Source organism: Platichthys flesus, chromosome 7, assembly GCF_949316205.1.
Source record: "Platichthys flesus chromosome 7, fPlaFle2.1, whole genome shotgun sequence".
In the NCBI taxonomy this organism is placed as follows: Eukaryota; Metazoa; Chordata; class Actinopteri; order Pleuronectiformes; family Pleuronectidae; genus Platichthys; species Platichthys flesus.
In genome coordinates this window covers 16,880,956-16,902,762 of record NC_084951.1, presented here as the reverse complement: position 1 = coordinate 16,902,762, position 21,807 = coordinate 16,880,956, and the positions used below count along the sequence as shown (strand labels likewise).

The window sequence follows — 21,807 nt, the reverse complement described above, 5'->3', positions numbered from 1 at the left end:
AGCAAATCAGTACTGTGCTTCTGCAGAACATAGTTTAATTTTTTATATTTAGCATTGTGTTTATAGTCATTTAATTGCAACATGTGAATGTATGTGTGGAGCCCCATCATGCATATGTGTATGGGGTGTTTAAAAACAGTGTTAAGTGTGCAGCTGTTGTCGATACTGACATTTCTGGCAGCTCATGATTTGTCGTCCTCCCTCATTATGGTCTCTCCCCCTCTTGACCTCCTCACTTGCCAGCTGGACTCATTCATAGGAGGGGTAGTTGTAAATATGTGTGTGTGCCTGTGTGTGTGTGAGTGACATCAGGGTCATTTGTGTCTGTTTTTTTTTTTTAAGGATATCGACAAAGAGGGTATTTCTCAGTTTTTATCAAAAGGGGGGTGCTCTGTGAGACTGTGCTAAGGGTTAGAATGCTAACATACTCACAATATCAATGCTATTGTCCATTTAATTGTAATCCATCAAGTTGTTGAGATTGATGTGGGGCCAATGGACTTTCCCACCAACAGTGCCATCAGATTAGCACAGCTAAAAAAAAAAGAAAAGTATATCAGGCAAAAATGAACATAAAATAATATATATATTTTTTAAATACACTTAATTCATTGATACATTTGTCTGACCCTGTCCCTGGATTATATCAAATATTTGGCTGTGCTCATTTGGGAGTCAGCTGGCATATTTCTAATGGTCTATTGAACTGAACCTCAAGGGCTAATAGACTCTGCACCATACCTCTTTTATCACCGTCCACTCATCACATATACACACATACAGACACACGCACACAACAGAGAGCAGGAATATGTCATGTGATGCAGTGTCGGTGTATGTCACTGTGGTTGAGATGTTTTGGACACACACACACACACATTTTTTTTCTTAGTATAGTAGATTTCAGAGATAATCATACCTATTTATATATGTTAATTTTTTTTGATGACTATGTAACATGGCACTAGATCTCTAAAAAATATCCTGTGTGTGTTTCCTGCAGACCCGGAGTCGCAGAGGAAGAGAACGGTGCAAAATGTTCTGGACCTTCGACAGAACTTGGAGGAGACCATGACAAGCCTGAGAGGGGTGCAGCTCAGCCACAGGTGAGCAACAACACCCACACACCCACACACACACACACTCAAAAGCAAAAACATAACGACATCTGTAGAAACAAAGACAAAAGTTAAGGCAAACAAACTCATAGTAAATAAGAAAGGAGAGGATCAGTTGAGATGGGCGGTTTTTTTTATTGACACTCCTAACGGTGTTGTGGGGTGTGGTGGTTGACTGCCTGTTTGTCTTTCTCAGATCAATATCAGTATTCCTGATGGACCAGTAGCCGTCAGTCTTTGATTCTCCTCCTTCTCTTCTCCTCCTCTGCCTTGGTTAATACACAGAACTGAAGCAGGATTAACTCAAAACCGACTTCAAAGCCGTCTCTGCAAATGCACACTCACGTCTCTCATTTAAAAACACAACAGGGCACGCAATAATGCTCTGATTGTATGAGCCCGTGGGTGTGTGTGTCCTTTCCCTTCCCCTGCTTCCTGTCTGTCACTGACTGATTTCAGTTATGTCAAGCGCGTCTTCAGGTTTTGTCCTTGGGAGCTTCCCCTCCGGCTGCCTGTCCGTGCGTCTCCTGCCATACATCCCCCATCCGTCCCTCAGTGGGAGCTCCATGCACAGAGAGCAAATCAGCAGATGGCTCCCTGCTGGAATACGTTTCCTTCGCCATTCATACTTTTATTGTACTGTAGTAACCTTGAATTACTCCCCGCTGTCCCAGAGGACATTTTCTGCTTTGACGCCTGCAGAAGTATCCTGTGCGAACAAGAAATCACATTTCCTCTGAGTGTTTAGTGCGGGAAATGCATGAATCAAAGAAATGGATTGGTTTGACAAAAATTGGTTTATCTACACATAAATTCTCTGATATGCTGTGCTTGCATAAAAAGCTGAAATCCTGTGAAAATCCATTCGGACAAGACGGGGCAGTATCCTCTGTCTCATACTCGGTCCATTTCCCTCCTGCCTGTTTTACGGCATTTCGTTTTGAAAACGTCTCTGTATCTATTCTACCTGCAGACGTGTTTAATGTAACTGGAGCATTACATTAGTGATTCTGATATTTGCAGAATCACAGAAAAGTGAGCGAGCAGAGAACATGAGGGCATGTTTGCTGACATGAAAACTACACATTAACAAACATGCACACACACACACACTCAGACACAAAGGCACCTGGATACCGACCAAACATTGAAAATAAGTCTGTCTGAGAGAGGATGCAGGGTGGGGTGATGATCAAATGGAGGAAGCAGCTCCTAAACTGAGGAAATTAAAGACGTTTACTTCCTGTCTGTTAAAAATCTCTTTATCATCTCTTCAGTGAAAGTCATTGCTGTGACTCTCATTATTGCATCTCCTCTTGTTTGAACCCATAGCTGTGTGGAGGGGACCATGTGCTACGACAGCGACGAAGCTGCCGCCTTCTCCGTCTCCAGTCTTTCGAACCGCTCCTCTCCGTTGTCATGGCGCCAGGGTCAATCCAGCCCCCGTCTGCAGGCTGGGGACGCCCCGTCCACAGTTAACACCCAGGTGGACATCCCCCGCCGGATCAGCCACTCCTCTCGCATCCACCTCATCGAGGCCCTGGACGTCACAGACCCGTCCCTGCTGAAGGGAGACTACCTCAGTGACAGCGACCTCGGGGGGAAGAGCCAAAACGAGGATGATGAAGACGACGATGATATTGATGATCTTGGGAACGGGTGAGTTGTGTTCTTCTTTTGCGTTTTTCACCTAAGCTGCACTTTTATAATGATAGCCGCACATTTCATGACATGGACACAGTCATTAATGAGGTTAGCATTCCTCGCAAGGGGAATCCTGCCACCTGCCAACTGTTACAACTCCACTGCTGCAGTCAGGCCTGCAGATAGTGATTTAGCAGCGCAGCTCTGTAATGAATCTCCCCCCCCCCACACCCCGCCATAACGTCTGTCTTGACACTGGCATCTGTACCCCCCCCCCCCCTATATTATCTGTAGCCCCCCCCGATGCAGCTGGCTCTGCCACAGTCAGTAAACAGCCCTCTGGCAGAGTCTGAGAATGATGTCATCGTCGTCCGGCCTCCTCGTAGAGATCATCCTGTCATTTTCAGCTGTGGACGAGCCACCTTGGCCAGCGGGCCTCCATTCAGAGGGCCGGACGCAGTGTTGGCCCATCAGAGCCCCCGTGGCAGAGCTAGTATACAGACGTCTTCAGAGACCTGCTCACTTGTTATGTCTCGCCAGTGCGGTCCTCAGCCAGAGCTATCAAAGTCAGAATGAGCTTTGTTTTGAAGTAGCCATGGATTCAAAAGATTTAATGTTGCGATCACATCAGAAAACGAAACAAGATCGGTTTCAGCTTCAGGAAAGTTCGTTGGCATGTTTGCTTTGTTGTGTGGAGGTTGGTAACCTGGTGCTATGGCTTTGAAACTCCCACCTATAATTAGAACATCTGCATAGGTATCATTTCTCACATAACACACACAAACACACACACCTGTGCCCGTTTCACACATCGCGGCTGGCTGCCTCCAGTTGCCTGTGGCATCAAAGACTGAGCAGTTTACAAAACGTGTGTCGTTGTCTGTAACCATCATTTGTTATCGGCTGTTGGCGACAGCGGAACAATCACAATCCTTTTCATCTTAATGGGAATGAGTTTTCGTGTCTGTCTGCGTGTTGTTGTTGACAATAACGAGATGACCCAATAACATTGCGTATTGTGCCTTTGTGGGTGTAAGCTGTTTATCTTGAATGAGAGGGACCGGTCACACGCTGGTACATGTAGTCGTCTCTGTCATTCTGTCAGGACAACACATCTCCTTCTGAATGAAAACCATCAGGATGAATTACATTAGCTCATTCTTATCAGTAAACAAAACAAATACAAGACATTAAGTGTAGAGGGTCTGTTGAAAAATGGTTTGAGTTGTGTTACTTGGACTTTCTTTTGTTAGTTTTGGAAAACATGCAGCTCTTGTCCCAAAATGAGAAGGTATGGCACAACATCCAGCATCACATTTCACTGACCAACTCTAAACACAGCAAAGAAAAACACATTATCTCATCATAAACTATGATTCTGTGTGTGTGTAAAACCAAAGTAAGAAAAATCCTTCTGCTGGCCACAGCTTGACATCTCCACGGTAACCACAAAAACCAGGAAATCTGTATATCTGGTCATGGCCTCCACTCAGTGGTTATACAGGTTTACATTGTTCTTTGTGTGAGGAGGCAAAACAAAAAACAACATTTGTTGGTGGGGTTAAGGAAAAACATTGTGAGAGATAATAGCAGCCGAACATTGTATTGTCTATGAAACTAAAAACCTTTCCTGGAGAACAAAGCGAGATCTCCAAGTCGTTAGTTTTATACAACCAGCACCATCTAAATCATAGAAAACAGGCAAATGCAGCAGATTCTTGTGCTTGATAAGCTTGAACCAGCAATATAAAAAATATCAAGTGTGTTAAATATAAAGAGCATTGATCTGATAATAGAATTGTTGTTGATTTAATTTCTGTTGAGCTACTTATCTGTTAATCGACTTTTCGTTTTGGGATTTGAATCATTTACGCCAAGGTTATGTTTTTATTGTCATTTGTCCGTTTTAACTTCTAGCAGGATTACACAAAAACTACAGAACCAACTTCATTGAAATTTGGTGGAAGGATATGAAATGAGCCAAGAAAGACCCAATGACATTTTTGGACAGATCAAGACAAAGGGATGGATCCAGGATTATTTTTTTTATCAGATGTCCTTTTAAATTTTCACCAATTTCCCCCGGAATAATCTATTGATCTCCATGAAAAAATCAGACACATTTATGGAACTGATATCTACTAGTGCGTGCAATTTGGTACAGCTTAATAGATTCTAAGGGAACTATGGGAAGGTTTATACTCTGTGTGTCTTTCTAGTGCAGACGTGGTGTGATGCCGACTGCAGTTTCTGACTAATATACCTTCACCACTAGAGGGCAGGCTGTTGTTGATTTTTCTCCTTCCCTGGCTGCTCTCTTCATCTTGAAGTCGCCCCTCGCTGGATTACTGACGCTTATCTCATCATTTATTACACATTCTCATCCATTATACATGGAGGCACTACCCCTGTCACACAGAGGTCACGTTACACTACCATGTCTCATCCTTACATATATTATACATAGGATTTCCCCGCATACATAATGCATCACAAATGCACACATGTTCTTTGTTTGGGTTTTGTCTTCCTCATCTCTTTGTTGTGTTAATGGAGACCAAAACAACAATAAATCCCACCTCACTCATATATAACATGTATGGATGAGCAGGATTTGAGTCATGGTTGGTCTCACTGTGACTCACCTCAGTTATATTGTATTGACATGACTCACTTTCTTACAATGGTGAGTTTACAGCGACTGGGCCATGACCTGCCACAGACCTTATACACTCTCTCACACTCACACACAACACACACCACACACACAGACACACACTGAGTCAGGGCCCTTTATGTCAGTTATCCGCTTCCTGTGCTTCCCAAAGCCTGGGCCACTTCTCATCTGAAGAGTCCCACTTACATCTGGAACCAGACCCCTCCCACACACTCTCACACACTCTCACTCACACACTCATCACCCTCCCCAGGAAACAGCAGGGAGAGGTGGGGGCGTGAGATGGTCCTTCTCCTAAGCAGTAATGAGGTTTAGTCCGGTGTAGACTGTGGTTATATACAAATCTGCAGTTGTTCATACAGTTTTAACTCTTTCAGTTCATCCTTACCTCTGCCAGGTTATGTTTGCATCTGCCTTTGTTTGTTTGTCTTGTAAGTTTGCATGATTGCAGTAAAACTATTTGACGGATTTCCACGTGCAGATCCAGGATACATATCTTCAATTTCTTCAAGATTGTGAAATAGGGCGTTTTCAACATCTCACAGAGAATAATTCATAGTTATTGGTGGGAAAAGGCATGTGTGGGGGATGATATCTATGAGTCTGTACAATTTGCTGCAGATCCAAATAATAACCTGGATCTTCTGAAATAAACTGTGGTTTCATAAGGGGACTGTTGGGCCTTGGCAGAGGTTGGTTTAGTTTGATCAATGTAGTGCATTTTACATTGTGTACTGATTTCTTATTAGTTTTACAGTTTAATTTACATCCCCAAGTTTGAAGTGTTAACAAACACACATGTGAATATGTGTACATGTTCTTATTTGCAGCTCGGATAAGCATTATTCTAGTTTAAGTATAGGTTAGGGTTAGTTGTTTGCTATAACAACTTTATAAGGTGATAATATACCAGAGCTGTCTGTATGATGGATTTATTTGGTGTTCCTTCACTATTTAGTGTCCAAAGTTTCATATCGTCATAATAGAGACAAGCAGGCACCTTTAAGAAAAGAGCCAACTCAACATATTTCCACATTTCAACTTATTTGTCTTTAGCACTGCTGACATACATAGGGGGCTTCCTTATGTGAAGCACTGTGCTCTGAAAAGGAAGTAGCTGTGTATAGACCTTTATATACAGTCTATGGTATAGACTAGAATAGACAATACTTTGTTGTCAACCTTTGTCAGGTTACAAATTTGTCTTTGCTTATACGTGCAAAAAGTGCTATAAAAATAGATATATGACAAACCGAGCCTCATCTGGGCTTGATAGAATTTATTGATTGTCTTTGTTGTCATGTGTGCAGTGATAATGGGCTCAACTCGCACACACACACACGGCGACCATTGGCTGAGCATGCGTCTTGTTTTCCGCCCTGTTGGGCCGCACGCTTTTGTTTCTGGATGGAGGAGCGACCTCCCATTAGTAAACGCGGGGTCTCCATGGTAACAACGCTTCACTGCACTAAACGCCTGAATTATGAAAATATTTTTTCAGACAGACACACACACACACACACACACACACACACACACACACACACACACACTAAGCTCCGCTAAGCTGTTCAGAGTCAGCTGATTTAAGTGTTTTCTAGAAAAGCAGAAGTGAGCTGCTTGTTCCGAATGCGAGCCCAGTACAGTCTACAGAATTGAAAAAATAACTTTTTTAGAGGAACTGAGTGTTTTGTGTTTTCGGGAACAAGCTTTGATATCATCGGTCGCTTTTCTGCCATAAAATATTTGGCCTGATTCAAACAGGAAAGTTCATTATCTGATTACTTATAATCTTGTAATCTTTTAATGGTACAAGTATCTCAAATTAAGTGTAACAGGACTTTGTGTGTGTCTCTGTGTGTCTGTGTGCGTGTAACACAGCAGACTGCAGTTTTTTTTATTTTTTTTATTCTGCTATACTCTGACCCCATCTACTGGCCAAAACTTAGAAACACACACAAAACAAGCTACATCAGCCTGACACATTTGATCAATGAATTCCTCTTCCCACATCTGGATCGGATTTTCGTTTCAGGTGAAAGATCCTCTCACTCTCTTACTCACTCAGTCTGTCTGTGTCTATGTTTGTATCTTATTCACAAACACACACACACAGTGGACACACACACAGTGGACACACCCAAGGCTTTTCCTCTCGTTAGAGCCAGATCTTTATACTGTGACTAACTGTCCAGTTAAATGGTAAAATGGTAAATGGTCTGTGTTTAAATAGCACTTGTCTAGTCTTGATGACCACTTTCCATTCAGTATTTGGTGATATGCATTCATAATGTATCTATAAAGGTCATGTCCCTTATGTATCGGCACACTCCCAGCTCCAGGTTTCACAGTCAGTATTCTGTGGTCACTGTGGTGGTCCAGGCCAGGTCCTCGCCAGACAGGCAGGACGCCATCTGATCTAAACAACTGTGTTTCATCTCGCCAAGGAATGTGCTGCCAATAATCATCAGGCTTCTTTTCATGTTCTTTGACAGTTTGTTCATGTAGTTTTGAAAGCTGTGGGTTTTGAAAGCTGTGGGTTTCTTCTTGGACGCTGTCTTCAGACAGTGTCCTTCACACTGTCTGCTTGCTCACCGAAACACCACAGTTCTTGTGCTAAGTCAGCACCTACTCGTCTGTTTATTTAAATGCAAGGTTGTGGAAGTACCCACTTGTTTGTGGTGTCGTTTTTCAAGGGCAGCCACTGTGACCTCTGTTATTGGTAGTATGGCAACTGTGTTTAACCCCATGTTCAGTTGCCTCCCCTCTTTATGAAGTGCCACAGTTTGATTTCTTACTTCTCATTCTTTTCTGGTCTTAACACTAAACCCCTCACACACATTCATACAGTGCTTATACATGCCGAGTGTTTTTCTGTCATACTCTGACAGACTGTAGGACTCAGGGATCGAACCACCAATGTTCTGGTTTGGGGACAACTCGCCGAAACAACCCGGACTACAGTTGAGCAAACTGTATAGGATATAGGTTTTGAAAAGTTGTTAGAGGTGCATTTTATCAGAACTTGGAAGTTGTCAATTTACATTTCATATCAGTTAAATGCTACTGACCGGAGCTCAGCCTAATTTTAAAAATATATGACAAAAGTGCCACAATAAAGATTTGCACAAAATATTTTCTTTCTTTGGATTTTCTTAAAACAAACCACGTCACTAACTATTCTGAATTATGGGCTCAATTGCGACTCCTAGGTTATGAATAATTTGTATATGTCTATATCCTGGGTTATTTTGCTCACTATATCTGAATTTTTCTGTCACTCGACATGATTGTAAATTAGGGCCTTCGTCAATAATTCCTCAAGTTTTAATAGAGATTAATAATAACTAATGAATATTATAATTAACTATTCAGAGAACTCTTCTTCTTTAATCAATTATTTTGAATTCGGTACAACCGATAATTCTCATTTTAGATTACCGGAATAAAATATACAGTAACGGTATCTCATGATTGGTTATTTTGTTTGAGATATTGACAATTTGATTTACAGAAAATCAAGCTCCTGTGCAAGCTTCACTGTAACAGTGGGTGAATGTGTTATTCCATCACTTATACAGGAACGTTTTATTTTGTATGTGTCTTGGCACATATTGAAGTGTAGGTTTCCTCCCCTCCTCACCATCATTTCTCTTTAAGTGACAGTGTGTGTCAGAGACGGTGTGATCTACATGCAAACCTGACGAGAGGCAGATCGAGGGATGGTTCAGGTGGGTGATGGGCCATGTGTTGCTCTTGTCATCCACTACCTGCTCTTCTCTGGGCCTCTCTGCTCCTCTCTGCTGCTCCGGTGGCTCTGTCTCTGCTCAGTGCGGCGTGTAATCAATTACTTTTCCTGTCATTACGGATGGAGCTGGACTCTGGGGAGGAGTGCGCTCTTTCTTTGTTCCAGCACGTGTGGGCAAAGCACTGGAGGGAACACCCGCGGAGAACACACACACACACACACACAAACACACACACACACAGCGGTTTATTAACTAATCAGAGCCATTCACCATCATCACATGAGCCTTTCTCAATATGAGTCATGTGAGAGCCTTTACATTTTTATTTGTATTTAATTATGCCTGTAATCTGCTTAATATGATAATTACATGCAATTCATATTTAGTAGCAGAACTATATTTAAAAATATTGTGTATCTGCCCGGCTATTTTGCATCACGATGATGTAACCAGCTCCAGCTGTCTCAGCAGGATGCCGCTTACAAACAATAATAACATTAATCTGTTGTCTGCTACAGTGGCACAGAAAAACGCCCACCCCCACCATATGCTCATATATACATATACAAGCATACAAACACATTAAAAGATTTAACAGAGAGTAGCATATGGGGCTGAGGAGGGATTTACAGTCCTAGAAACCCCGACACCTCCTGTCTCAGCGAGAACAATGTCCTCACGTACAACTTTTATACTCCTGTGTTTGCCGAGGCTGTATGAGCCACATGGTTTTCATGATTAACCTCCTTAACTCACTACATGACACAATGTAATTTACTGTAAAACCAGACAAACAAACAAGGAGAAACTGTGACTGAATCAGACTTTCTTGTTAGTGTTTATTCTGGACTGACTTCCACTGTTTGCTTGAGACAATATTTGCCTTGCGTCACTCCTTTTCGCGGCTCTATTAGTCTATCCACGTCTCTGTCTGTCTGTTCTCACACCAGCAACACACACACACACTGGTGTTAGTATCCAAGTGGACTGAAGTCAGTTGTTGCAGGAATGTTCGACCTCTACTCCTGTCGGGCCTCCGTGGAAATGTTTAGTTTGACTTTGGGCCATCTCATTATTGTGAAACACACTGATGTTGAGCAACAAACACATGTTCTGGATGGGAGCTTGGGAAATACGCTTAAATCCCACAGACAGTTTTTCCCACATTCTAATTTGAAAGAAAAAAAGTCAAGATTTTGAAAGTTTTCTCTACTTCTTTTCAGCATCTTTCAGACATGATCTCTGGAGAATATCTGAAACAATTGGGTCCGGACTTTCTCACATGTTTTTGTTCACAGCACATAGACACTGGCATTGGCCCTTATCACCAAAAGCTCTCTTGACCTCTTGTCTGTGTCTGGCAATATGTGTCTGGAGTTCTTACTCAGGGGCTGAAGAGAGAACCTTCCGAGAAAGTCCTGAGACTCTCACTCAGACAATTTGCGCTCTCACACCCAGTACAGCCGCCCCGCAGAACGCCAGGAGAATATCTGGAGTTCAGTGCTTATCTGAAAGCAGTTTAGCTTAAACTTCTCCGGAATCTCCTAGTCCACCTTTCACTATACTCTCTTCCTCCTGAAGGCCATGTCATTCAGCTTCCTCTCTCCCGCCCTGCCTCCAACCCCACACCAAACCCACTGCCAGGGCTACTGTTGCCAAGACCCCTCCCCAATGCTGAGGCCTGGTTAATCCCTAGGGAGACGCTACAGTATAATCCCAGCTAATCCCTGGCTTCCTCTTATGGCAGGTTTGGAAAAAGAATAAGAGAACTCAGGACATGGTCAGCAGACTGCAAGGACAAGAGGGCGTGGAGAGGGGGTTTATGATGAGTTTGTGTGTGTGTGTGTGTGTGTGCACGTGGGTGTGTGTATGTGCCAGCAGGACCCCCACATAGTTCAGAGGGATATGTTACCATGTCAACAATGCGAGCGTGCAAGGGAAATAAACGGAGAGAGTGAGCGTTCGTGTGAGCGGAGCTCCTTAACTTACAGAGGTCGAAATGTCACGGCTTCTGCCCGATGACCAATTTCACCCCATTTCCTCAGAGGAAAGAGGTGGATCCCGCTCTTCCTGGAGATGTTTTTATTTTCTCTATTTTCTTTTCATTTGATTCAATCACACTTGACCCCCAGAAGAGATGAAAATGGTGAAATGACCTGAAAACAACAGCTGATGGTGAATGTGATGCTAAACCAACAAGTGCAGATATAAACCCTATCGAGTGACATCATTCAGTCAACAGAGGTTTGCTTTTCAGTGTTCGGAGGAAGGCTTTAGATTTAATTTTGCCAATGCGGACCACAAGTTATACATGTGGGCTCGCGACTGTTTAATGTGAACAATGAATTTAAATTACATATGTTAAAAAAACAACTTGTAGTGGGTAGTTTTTCCTCTACCCACTTTTGTTGGGGGCCAGGGACAGAGAAAATCACACCTTGTTAAGCCCTATGAGACAAAAGTGATTTGTGAATATGGGATATACAAGTACAATTTCATTGATTGATTAATATATAACCAGACTGATAATTTAGACTGGATTTTGATCTGGATCAAGATCTATGCATTTTAAAATCAGCGTCTTTATTTCTTTGAATAATCACGACTTCACTGTGAACAAATATCTTATCTCTTACGGAAGAAAATTCCCAGTGAATTATATTCGCTCAGATATATTAAATGTTACTAGGTCTATTTTAAGCTCTTTATGCAAATCCTCGATAGGTAAGTTAAGTGGAGCTTAATTTAATTCTTGGTTACTTTAGCAGCATGGCTGGGGATACGAGTGTCAAGTGACTGCTATTTCGGTCCAATGCTGAAAATCTTCAACCTTAATTAGATAGATTAGACATTCATGGTCCCTAGAGGATAGATGTTGATGACTTTGATGATCCTTTGACACCATAAGGTTGATCTGGGTGAAATGCCTCAGCAACTACTTGATTGATTCCTATGCAATTGCCACTCCTTGACTTTCCTTTGAGTTCTCAACTTGTGCCACCATCAGTTCAAGACATTTTGAACATTAAACCTGGCAGACATCAGTAATGTTGATGTGAGCATGTTAATCTTGCAATATTTAATAGAAGCATGTTTCTGCAGAGATGTTGAATTTTTGTGCAGGGCTTGCCGCTACCAAAGCAAATGTAGCCAACATTGTATTTGAAGAACAAATGTCATTGTTTGTGTCAAACATTGGTTTCAGTGTTAAATTACTTTCTCTGTCATTGAGAAAAGTTTGAGTAAATGGGGAGGTTCCTTCTTAGAAGACGATTGGTTCCCACAGTCTGCCCCTCCCCCCCACCCCCCACACACGCGCGCTCATTCGTACCTTCCCTCTACATCTATACAACCTCACTACATTCTTACTTCCTCTATAGGGGGTTAATGAAACTGCATGGTTAAGGACAAGCTTTTGAGAAGCTTTGGATTGAAGCCGTCTCAAATCTAGACTGCACACACACTCCCAAACACACACGCACACACACACACACACACACACACACACACACACACACACACACACACACACACACACACACACACACACATACACACACACACACACACACAATATGCACACTACTGCTGAGCCTTGGAAGTTTAACAGTGGGGTGTGATGGGGGTTTGTAATGCGCATAAGACTTAACCCGGCTTCCCTCCCATTGACTCCCACAGTGTTATTCTCTGGAGCTCTTTTGACATTAGTCACACACTTTTCTTATTTGGCCCTCCTGCCATGGTTCCCTCTTCCTGTTGTTCCTCATTACAACATCTCATAATCTCATCCTTTCCCGTGTGCACCAGTGCTCCCAACAGTGAACATACCCTCATTACTTTCCCAGGAAACACAGGTTGCACTGGCTGCACCAACCTGTTGTGCCATATTCCACCTTTCTATTGTGGTGGCAGTTTTTCCTTTTTCTTTTGTGTCTCGTGAAAGAAGAAGGATCTTTGAAGTCAAGATTTTTTGAGCAGTTCTACTTCACAATGTCCTCAGCAGAGTAGTCCTTCAGGAATAGGGTCCACTCCAAGAAAGAGGCTAATTAGATGCTTTAGGTGGTCCAGGCATGGAGGGTCCCTCAATTAACCATGAGAGCAACTTCTCAGACTGGAACATACAGGCTTTGATGTAAAGTTCTGAGTGTGTCCCTGTGATGTGTTTTCAGTACTGGTGGCTTTTAAAACCATGGTCTGATGTTGGTGAGCTAATAGACTGAGCATGCAGGTACACAAACTGGTTTGACCCTTACTCTCTGGCTCTGAGGGAGCCGGCTGTTTGTAAAGAAATCAGACAAAAGTGTGTATGAGGAGATTTAAATCTGCTTAGGACTGTGTGGGCCTACCTACAGTATATACGCAAACGACTACTGGTACAACACTCACAACAAGGTTTATTAATAGGTGTAGTAAACATTGTTTTTTAAATAACTATTATTTGATTGATTCATTTGATTTTTCACCTTTCAGTCTCAATATTGACCTGGAAGCCAACATGGACTTGAAGCTGTTAAAGCTGTGAGAGGAGCCCAGAGGCAGTTCTTCCAAATTTGGCACAATACTTGTTTGTGTAGCAGCTAATCACTCATTGAAAGTAAAGATTAATTTTCTTAATTTATATTTATATACTTTTAAGTTATTCTCAACAGGTAAATAAGTTTGTTTTTCCAGATGACTTGAGTCTTGGAAGACAACGTAGGACTTGTTAAATGAGTGTGGATGGGGAGATAAAGTGGGAAAAGAGAGTGTTGTGGTGTGAAGAGCAAAAGATAATAGATTACAGGCTGACAGTTCAAATGAAGAGGAGTTCTCCAGGCTGGTAAATGTGTGTGGGGGGTTGTTCTATTTTTGTTTGTATACAGTTTGTGAGTTAGTAAGTGTTCTTGGTGTGCGTGTGTTTGTGTGTGTGTGTGTGTGTGTGTCCTTGTGTGTTCCTGCTCTGATAAGGGGGATGAGCTTTCCCAGGTCTCCCGTCTCTTTCATCAGCAGAGGAGTGACAGGTTCCCAGGGTCACAGGGATGACCCCTTCCTGTATACTGTCATTACACAGTTACATCACCACCTTATTACACTGGTCCTGTTGCTGCATCACACACACATGCACTGATGTTGAAAACAAGCAGTGTGGTCTCAGGTCCAGGGTGAAAAGGAGAGTAGCAGGGACAGGGGAGCTGCTCTTTGATGCGCAGAGCCAAATAAACAGAGAGGCAGACAGAGGGGGGCATGTCTGGACGTGAAGCGGAGCTGGCCAGACCGACGCAGAGCGCTGTCCAGAGGACCCTTCCAAAAACTGGGATGAGAGTTAAGCTCCCACTGACTTGAGCAGGATTTGGTGTGTGAGTGTGTGTGAGCATGAGTGTGTTTGTGTGTTCATTTAAACTGTTTTCTTTCCTTTAGTAACATAGGCAACAACGATAGCAGTGGCTCCAAACACCCTCATGCCAGTGTGCCAATCAGACCCCCTGAAACACACACACACACACACACACATACACTCTGTGTCCACCTGGCTCTGCATGGTACGGATGAGCAGTGGCCTGAATAATCCTGCCTTTGTTCCCCCAGTGCTTAAAAAGAGCGTTTTAATGATCTTTTTCTCTTCCTCTCTCTCCGGGTGAAGTGTTTTCTCCAATCTCTCCATTTCTGCATTCTTATTTCTTTCTAACACCATTTTCTCTCTCCTGTCTCCAGTGAAAAGACGGCGTTAATCATCTCCAGCTCCCCCCCCCCCCCCCCTCCTCTGACTGCCTCTCTCTGTCCTTCTCACCCTTCATTCATTTATTGAACTGACCCAGCAGACAGTCAAATCTATTCACTGGGGTCCACTCAGAGCCTTAAAGTGTTTAAACACCACTGGATGCTGTGAGGGGGGCAGAGCTCTCGGTGGGAGTGGATACATGATACCCACTCTATTCCTCCGCAAGTCTCCAATAGCCAATACACACTGTGTTACAATAGAAACAGTGGAGTCATTTACCCTCCCCGCTTCATTACATCCTGATTGAGGCTTATTTATGCCACAGACGGTTCGACTGTTAACCAGCATTTCCTCCAGACACTGGGCGACTGTTGAGTGATATTCATCAGTAATAAATAAACTTAGAAATGTTCATTTACTGTAAATCAAATTTAAAGTAATTTACGCAAGTATGACCATTAAAACTCCAACTCATTCCTATTTACATCCACATATATATGAGAAAAGTGTCATTCTAAACGATAGAAGAGAATACTTGGCGCTATAAGGCCCAAATTTCAAACACTGATAGAAATCTGTCCCCGAAAGCTCACTGTGTTAAAGTAAGTGAGATAAAAAAAATCCTGGATCTACCCTCGGTTCCAGATCACCATCAAACATGAATGGGTTCTCCTCTGACCCATATAAACATCCTTTCAAAACATTTTGTGTAAATCTGTCCAGAAGTTTTAATATTATCCTGTTAACAAGCAAACATTAGTGAAAACCCCCTTTATTAGGGCCCGAGCACCGAATGGTGAGAGGCCCTATTGAATCTGTAAGGATTTTTATTATTATTATTATTTCCCTTTGGGGGGCTTTTTCAGGGTCTAGACATGCTCAAAAAGTTATGAAACTTTGCAGGAAATTCAGGGTCTGCGGATATTTTAGTATTCTGGAGTAATTGGAATTGGGCGTGGCAAAATGGCTCTACAGCGCCCCCTGGAACCAGCCCCTAGGTTTCCACATAACGGATTTTCATCAAAATCTGGATATAGGTGTATCGTGACCAGTCATGAAAAAAAGTCTCATGGAGCATTATGAAAAACGCAACAGGAAGTCCGCCATTTTGCTTTTAGTGGCCATTTTGGCAATATCCCACATTTTTACTTTTACGTACTTGTCCCAGGGCTTTCATCAGATCAACTTCAAATTCAGATGAGTGTCATCACAACAAGATGGAGATAAAAAATGATTGAGGGATTTTTTTTTTATCACACCGTGTGACCGTGGCATGGAGTTAAAAATTGGTTACACGCCATCAAAACACGGGCATCTGTATCTCGGACATACATGTTCCAATCAAGTCCAAACTAGACATGTAAGACAATAGTCCCCGCCTGATGACATCTATGCATAAATGATGACTTAAAACCGCAGCGCCCCCTGGTGGCAACAGGAAATGTCTTGTTTTTTCCTTGTCTTACACATGGATGAATTTCTCCTCATCCACTGACCTCAACCATGTCAAACTGTATCAAATGGGTCCCAAGACATTGACAATGAAGACATAAGATTACCGTGACTTTTCGTCAAACGCCATATGAATGGCGTGGCATTAAAGTTCATCAACTCGCCGTGAAACACGACATTGCTGTAACTTCAGTGTTCATGATTCTATCTCTCTCAAACTACATGTGTGTAACAACAGCCCCCCCCTGAAGATATTCATATGGTTTTAAGAAATGGGCGTGGCAAAAAAACTGACCAGCGCCCCCTATAGGGCAACCCCGGCACTACGATGGCCGACATTTATACAAATCTATCGGGACATGTGTCGTTTCATAACAAACAAAAAATTATCTTGGATAGGTATGCTTGACCAAACAGGGAGGCCGCCATTTTGGATTAAGTGGCCATTTTTTTTCCATATTCCACATTTTTACTTGATGCACTTGTCCCAGGGCTTTCATCAGATTAACTTCAAATTAAGATCAGTGCCATCACAACAAGATGGAGATAAAAAGTGATTAAGAGATTGACCTTTCGTCACACCGTGTGACCGTGGCGTGGCGTCTTGAGTTTGATTAAACGCCATCAAAACACGAGGTTCTGTATCTCGGACATACATTGTCCAATCGAGTCCAAACTAGACATGTAAGACAAGGGTGCCATCCTGATGACATCTACACAGAAATTATGACTTGAAATTACAGCGCCCCCTGGTGGCTACAGGAAGTGACATGTTTTATACTTTGATGAACTGCTCCTGGCTGATTTACAATATACAGCTCAAATCAGATCAGTCAAGTCATTAGATCATGGTCAGAATTGTGACATTTCCTCAAACCATGTAAACATTGATGTTTGGCGAAGGATCATCCTTCGCCAAAGGACACGATGTTTTCATAATTACACTGTGCATTGTCCTATCACTACCAAACTTCTGTCACATGATAAGAGTACAAGCCTGAACAGCTCTATGTGTCAATATTTCCTCAGTGTCATAGCGCCACCTACTGATTCGCCAGGAAACAGGAAGTACTTTGTTAATCCACTCTGCATTATCCAACCGGCTCCAAACTACTGACCTATGATCACAATCCTGAATAGAACAGCTCCATATATGAATATTAGTTCAGGATCATAGCGCCACCTATTGATCAGTGTGAAAATTAAGTTGCGGAAACATTGTCCAATTGACACAAAATTTCTCACGCTACATCAGAGCGCCTACTTGAACAGATCTATATGTCTGTGCGTAATAATAGTGATGGCGCCACCTACTGGCAAACCTACTGCCGCAGAGCGCAAAACGCATGCAACGTGGAGAAGTGCATGCTCGATCGATGATGTGCGCTTGGTCATCGATCGCTCTCTCCACCGACCGCAACAGGCTTCAACGTGCGGGTGCTCGGGCCCGCAAGTGCTACAACGTAGCCCTAGTATTTTATATTTTATTCTATTGTATTTTATTGAATTCAAATGTACCGGCTGCTATGACGACTTAATTTCCCTTCGGGGATGAATAAAGTTATCTATCTATCTATCTATCTTAGTGGAGATGACAAAGGCAAGACAATGAAGAATGCTACACCCCGGCAAGCAACTTTTTTTTCTTACAAACTGCTGCGGCAATAATAAATTATCTATTAACCATCAAGGCCATTTATATCTAACACTTAATGGACAGACAGACAGACAGGTTAAATCAGTGTCAGATACCGTCCAACATTGAATAATCCAACTTAGTTACAGAGTGTTTCGAAGACTCTCCTGAACACTTTCACTTTTGATCAGTGAATTCTGCTCAAATACCTGGTGATCGCATGCCCAGATAACTATCCAGTCGTGCAGTGAAGTGTATTTTAACTTGGACTCAAGGAATGGACTAGCCTAAACAAAGTGAGAGCTCCATCCACCACAACAGATGCCAGTGTTGAATGTAGCACTGGCCCTTCAGATATCAGAGGGCAGAGTCGGTGCTTTTCAGAGGGGTGTGTCCTCTCTTCGGTGTGTTGACTGGAGATTTACAAAATGTCTTTGACATGTCTCCTTAGAGAATGTGATGACTGCGTGGTTATCCTGCGGCTCTGCGCGCTTTTTTGGAGAAGGCACAGCTGGTCGCGATCTGTGAAACGAGGGCCCGAGGAAGAGAAAGAGGAGGAGGAGGAGGAGGAGGAGGAGGTATTCGGGGTGTTGCCTTTCTATCTATCCCTCCCTCCCTCCCTCCGAGGAAGAGAGAGAGGGGAGTGTGTGAGAGTGGAGGCACTGCGGGGAGTGGGTCAGTCAGTTGACGCTGCTGACTCGTGCAGGCGGTGCCCCGGTTGTCAGCGGCGGAAAGCAACCCGGGTGAACCCTCCCTCCCTTGTCTCGCTTCAGAAGAAATAATGTGTCCCCGGAACAAAGCGGCGTGAAGCGGCTCGGACGGCTGGAGGATGAGCGGGCGCGTGCTGAACGGCAAAATGCTGCAGCTCCCGGCTCCGCAGCGCGCGGGGAGGACAATGCACTTTCTGTCCAGGTAAAAATGGATGAGAGCTGAGAGCGCAGGATCCCGGAGGAGAGAGGGGCTCCGTGAAGGGCCGGTGACTCTGCTTTTGCGTGTGTGTTGTGTTCACAGTGTGTGCGTGTGTGTGCGTGGTGGCTGAAGGTGTTGAGTGGGGCTGCGGTAGAAGCTCCGGCGGAGCCAGTGCGTAAAAAGCAGCGGTGGCAGCAGCGGTGCGTCCAGTCATATTGATAAAATTGCAAACGCTGCCTGGTGGCACGTTTCATTACATTGTGACCGGCATGCGCTCACATCAGCCGGTTGTTGGACCTTGTGTGTCTGTCTAGACGCCCACTGAAGACCGGGCTTTTGCTGAGCGTGTAGATGGAGCTTTATACAGTAGATACAGGCACAGACCTCTATGCGCAAAGTGTTGAATCAGCATTGTGCTGTTGTACCGGTGAGGACAGTCAGCAACTGAAAGCCTTAATAGAAATCCATGAAAGAGGGAATGCTTTATTGTTAATCATCTAATGAGAATAGTGTAAGTGGATGCAGCATGTGGGCGTGCACGTGTACGGTGTGCACGCGCGCTTTAAGTGGTCTGCTGGCTCGTCCATTGTTTTAAGCTGAATGCGATGACAACTGGTTGCTGGTGTTCGCATGCAGGTATGTGTGTGTGCGTGTGTATTTGAGCGCATGTGTGGGTGTGTTCGCATTGATCGATCCGCTGCAGGACCGGACCGCATTCTCCACACCGAGCAGAACACTGACCTACATTCTGACTACGCCTTCTAGTCGATGTGTCTGCTTTGATTGGGCGAAACGCTGCAAACCTCCTCCAAATCATCTTTTTGCTGCATGCCATGTGAGAATGATCTAATTGTGTGTGTCAATGTGTGGGCTGATGTAGGCCAGCTGATGTGAGTGGGCAGCGCATGGTGGCTGAGGAAATGTAGCAGCATCAGAAGACAGAGAAAAGGAGAATTACATAAAGAGCAGTTCTGCTTCACAGATGCATTATGACAGCATGGACAGACAGAGATGCTCTATTGAATCATTTGTGTGTGTGTGTGTGTGTGTAAGGGTTTTCAGGGGTGGTGGGGGTCAGCTGTGCTCTTTTTGGTTGACTGACCCCTACAGCATCCATCGACCCTTTATGTAAACCTATTAGAGCAGAGGGGCCTAATATCAGGGCATTAGAGACACACACATGCACACACCCAGCAGACAGAAACACTTTAACAATTGAAACCACTCACAAACAGTTCAGAGTCCCACAGGACCGACTCGCGTGGTTTTATCTGTGTTTGAGTTGGACACGTGTGTTTAAACAGACTGGCTGTCAAAAGACTGATAAATATGTAGAATGTGACACACACACACACACAGACAAACACACACACAGAGTTCAGGCAGTCACCTAACAGTATGACTGAAGCCAGTGGTTCGAGCAGAATAACAGTGAGTGGGTGTCAGCATGTGTGTGTTTAATCAAACATAAAACATGCATAAGCACACCAGTTCAAGCCAACACAAAGATTTGATCAACTATATTAGTCATATTGAAGGCAAGCCAACATCAACTCAATCTGTGTGTGTGTGTGTGTGTGTGTGTGTGTGTGTGTTTGTGTGTGTGTGTGTGTGTTTTGTCAACTGAAAACAACACAAATAACCCTCTCAGCATGACCTATCCCCCTCTCTAGATCGCCCTCTGATTCACACAACGCAACCTCATCCACACGACAGATTTGCGACCTGGTGACATCACTCATTAACGCACCTCACACCCAAATCTCCTCTGTTTGTTTTAATTAAAAACGAATGGCGGCTCAGTCACCGTGATGAAGACCAGACTCTTCTCATAGCTGATGTCACTTTGCATGGGAAGTGTTGGTCACTGGTGAAAAAGCAGCTCCACCTGGTTAAAGGCTTTTTTGGAGTCGCTGTGTCCTGCAGTAAATGTTTTAATCTAGAATCACGTGCATCTGTGTGGAGGAGTGGAGAGATACTGATCAGGTTCGACAGGTAGCACCTGTCAGCTGACAGTTCAAGAAGCTTTTAACCTACGTCCTGTTTGGTACCTGTTCAGTAACATTTTTCCAGCATACCAGCAACAATGAGGTGAAACACTGACCACGTTTACATGGAAACCAATAGCCTGATATAAACCTAGTTAAACCAACAGTCTGAATAAGTTACCGATATGTAAACAGCATTTTCTGATTGCCTTAATCCAAATAAATCGAGTGATTCTTGAATTAATACACGTGGAGTATTCCAACATAAGTCGCATTATGTAGACATGTATACGCCCTGATCGAATTTTACGTCCGAGTTTTAACATTATTTTACAACATCGACATACGGCAGATTTCTGACAACGCATGAAGAAAACAAGATAAAACAAGATGGAAAGATGAAGAAAAGTTGTAGCTTTTACAAATTTAGAAAGAAACACCCATAATGTTGTGAATTGAGCATCCTGTTAGTAAGTCGTGTAAATGACACAATAAAAACAATTCCTTATTCTGATAAGGTTAATAGTTGGAATATTGGTGGCAAAGTAAATGTAGTCAGTTTCTCCAGTGCAACACAGATAATCAACGTTTGTCTTAGGTGTGAGAGTCAAACATGGATTAGGGTTGTTTTTGAAACACACTGTGCTGACTCAGTCTGTAAAAGACTTAGATTCAACGGACTGTTGATAATCTATTCTCTCTTACATGAATCATGATGCATGAACAGGAATCATGATTCTCCAGCCCACAAACATGTCCCCACACGCTCAGTGAGAGAGATGTTGAAATGTTTCCATCCGTTGTGGCATTTCTAAGGTGCAACAAGGTTCCTGTTCTCATAGATACCACAGAGCGATCAAAAATATTTACAACTGGTTGATCGAGCAGCTGATCAGCCAGAGCACACGACAAAAAAAAAAAATTCAGGGCTGGATG

At 43.3% G+C, this 21,807-nt stretch overlaps 1 protein-coding gene across 6 annotated transcripts in view; it reads left to right on the top strand.

The window, feature by feature from the left end:
• LOC133956383 (neuron navigator 1-like) overlaps nt 1-21,807 on the top strand; it is an 82,634-nt gene that overhangs the window by 27,456 nt on the left and 33,371 nt on the right. For all 6 annotated transcript variants that reach the window (XM_062391368.1, XM_062391367.1, XM_062391363.1 and 3 more), the window contains 2 exons: nt 1,004-1,106; nt 2,451-2,777. In XM_062391368.1, coding sequence (XP_062247352.1) covers nt 1,004-1,106; nt 2,451-2,777 — 430 coding nt within the window. The remainder of the gene's footprint in view (nt 1-1,003; nt 1,107-2,450; nt 2,778-21,807) is intronic.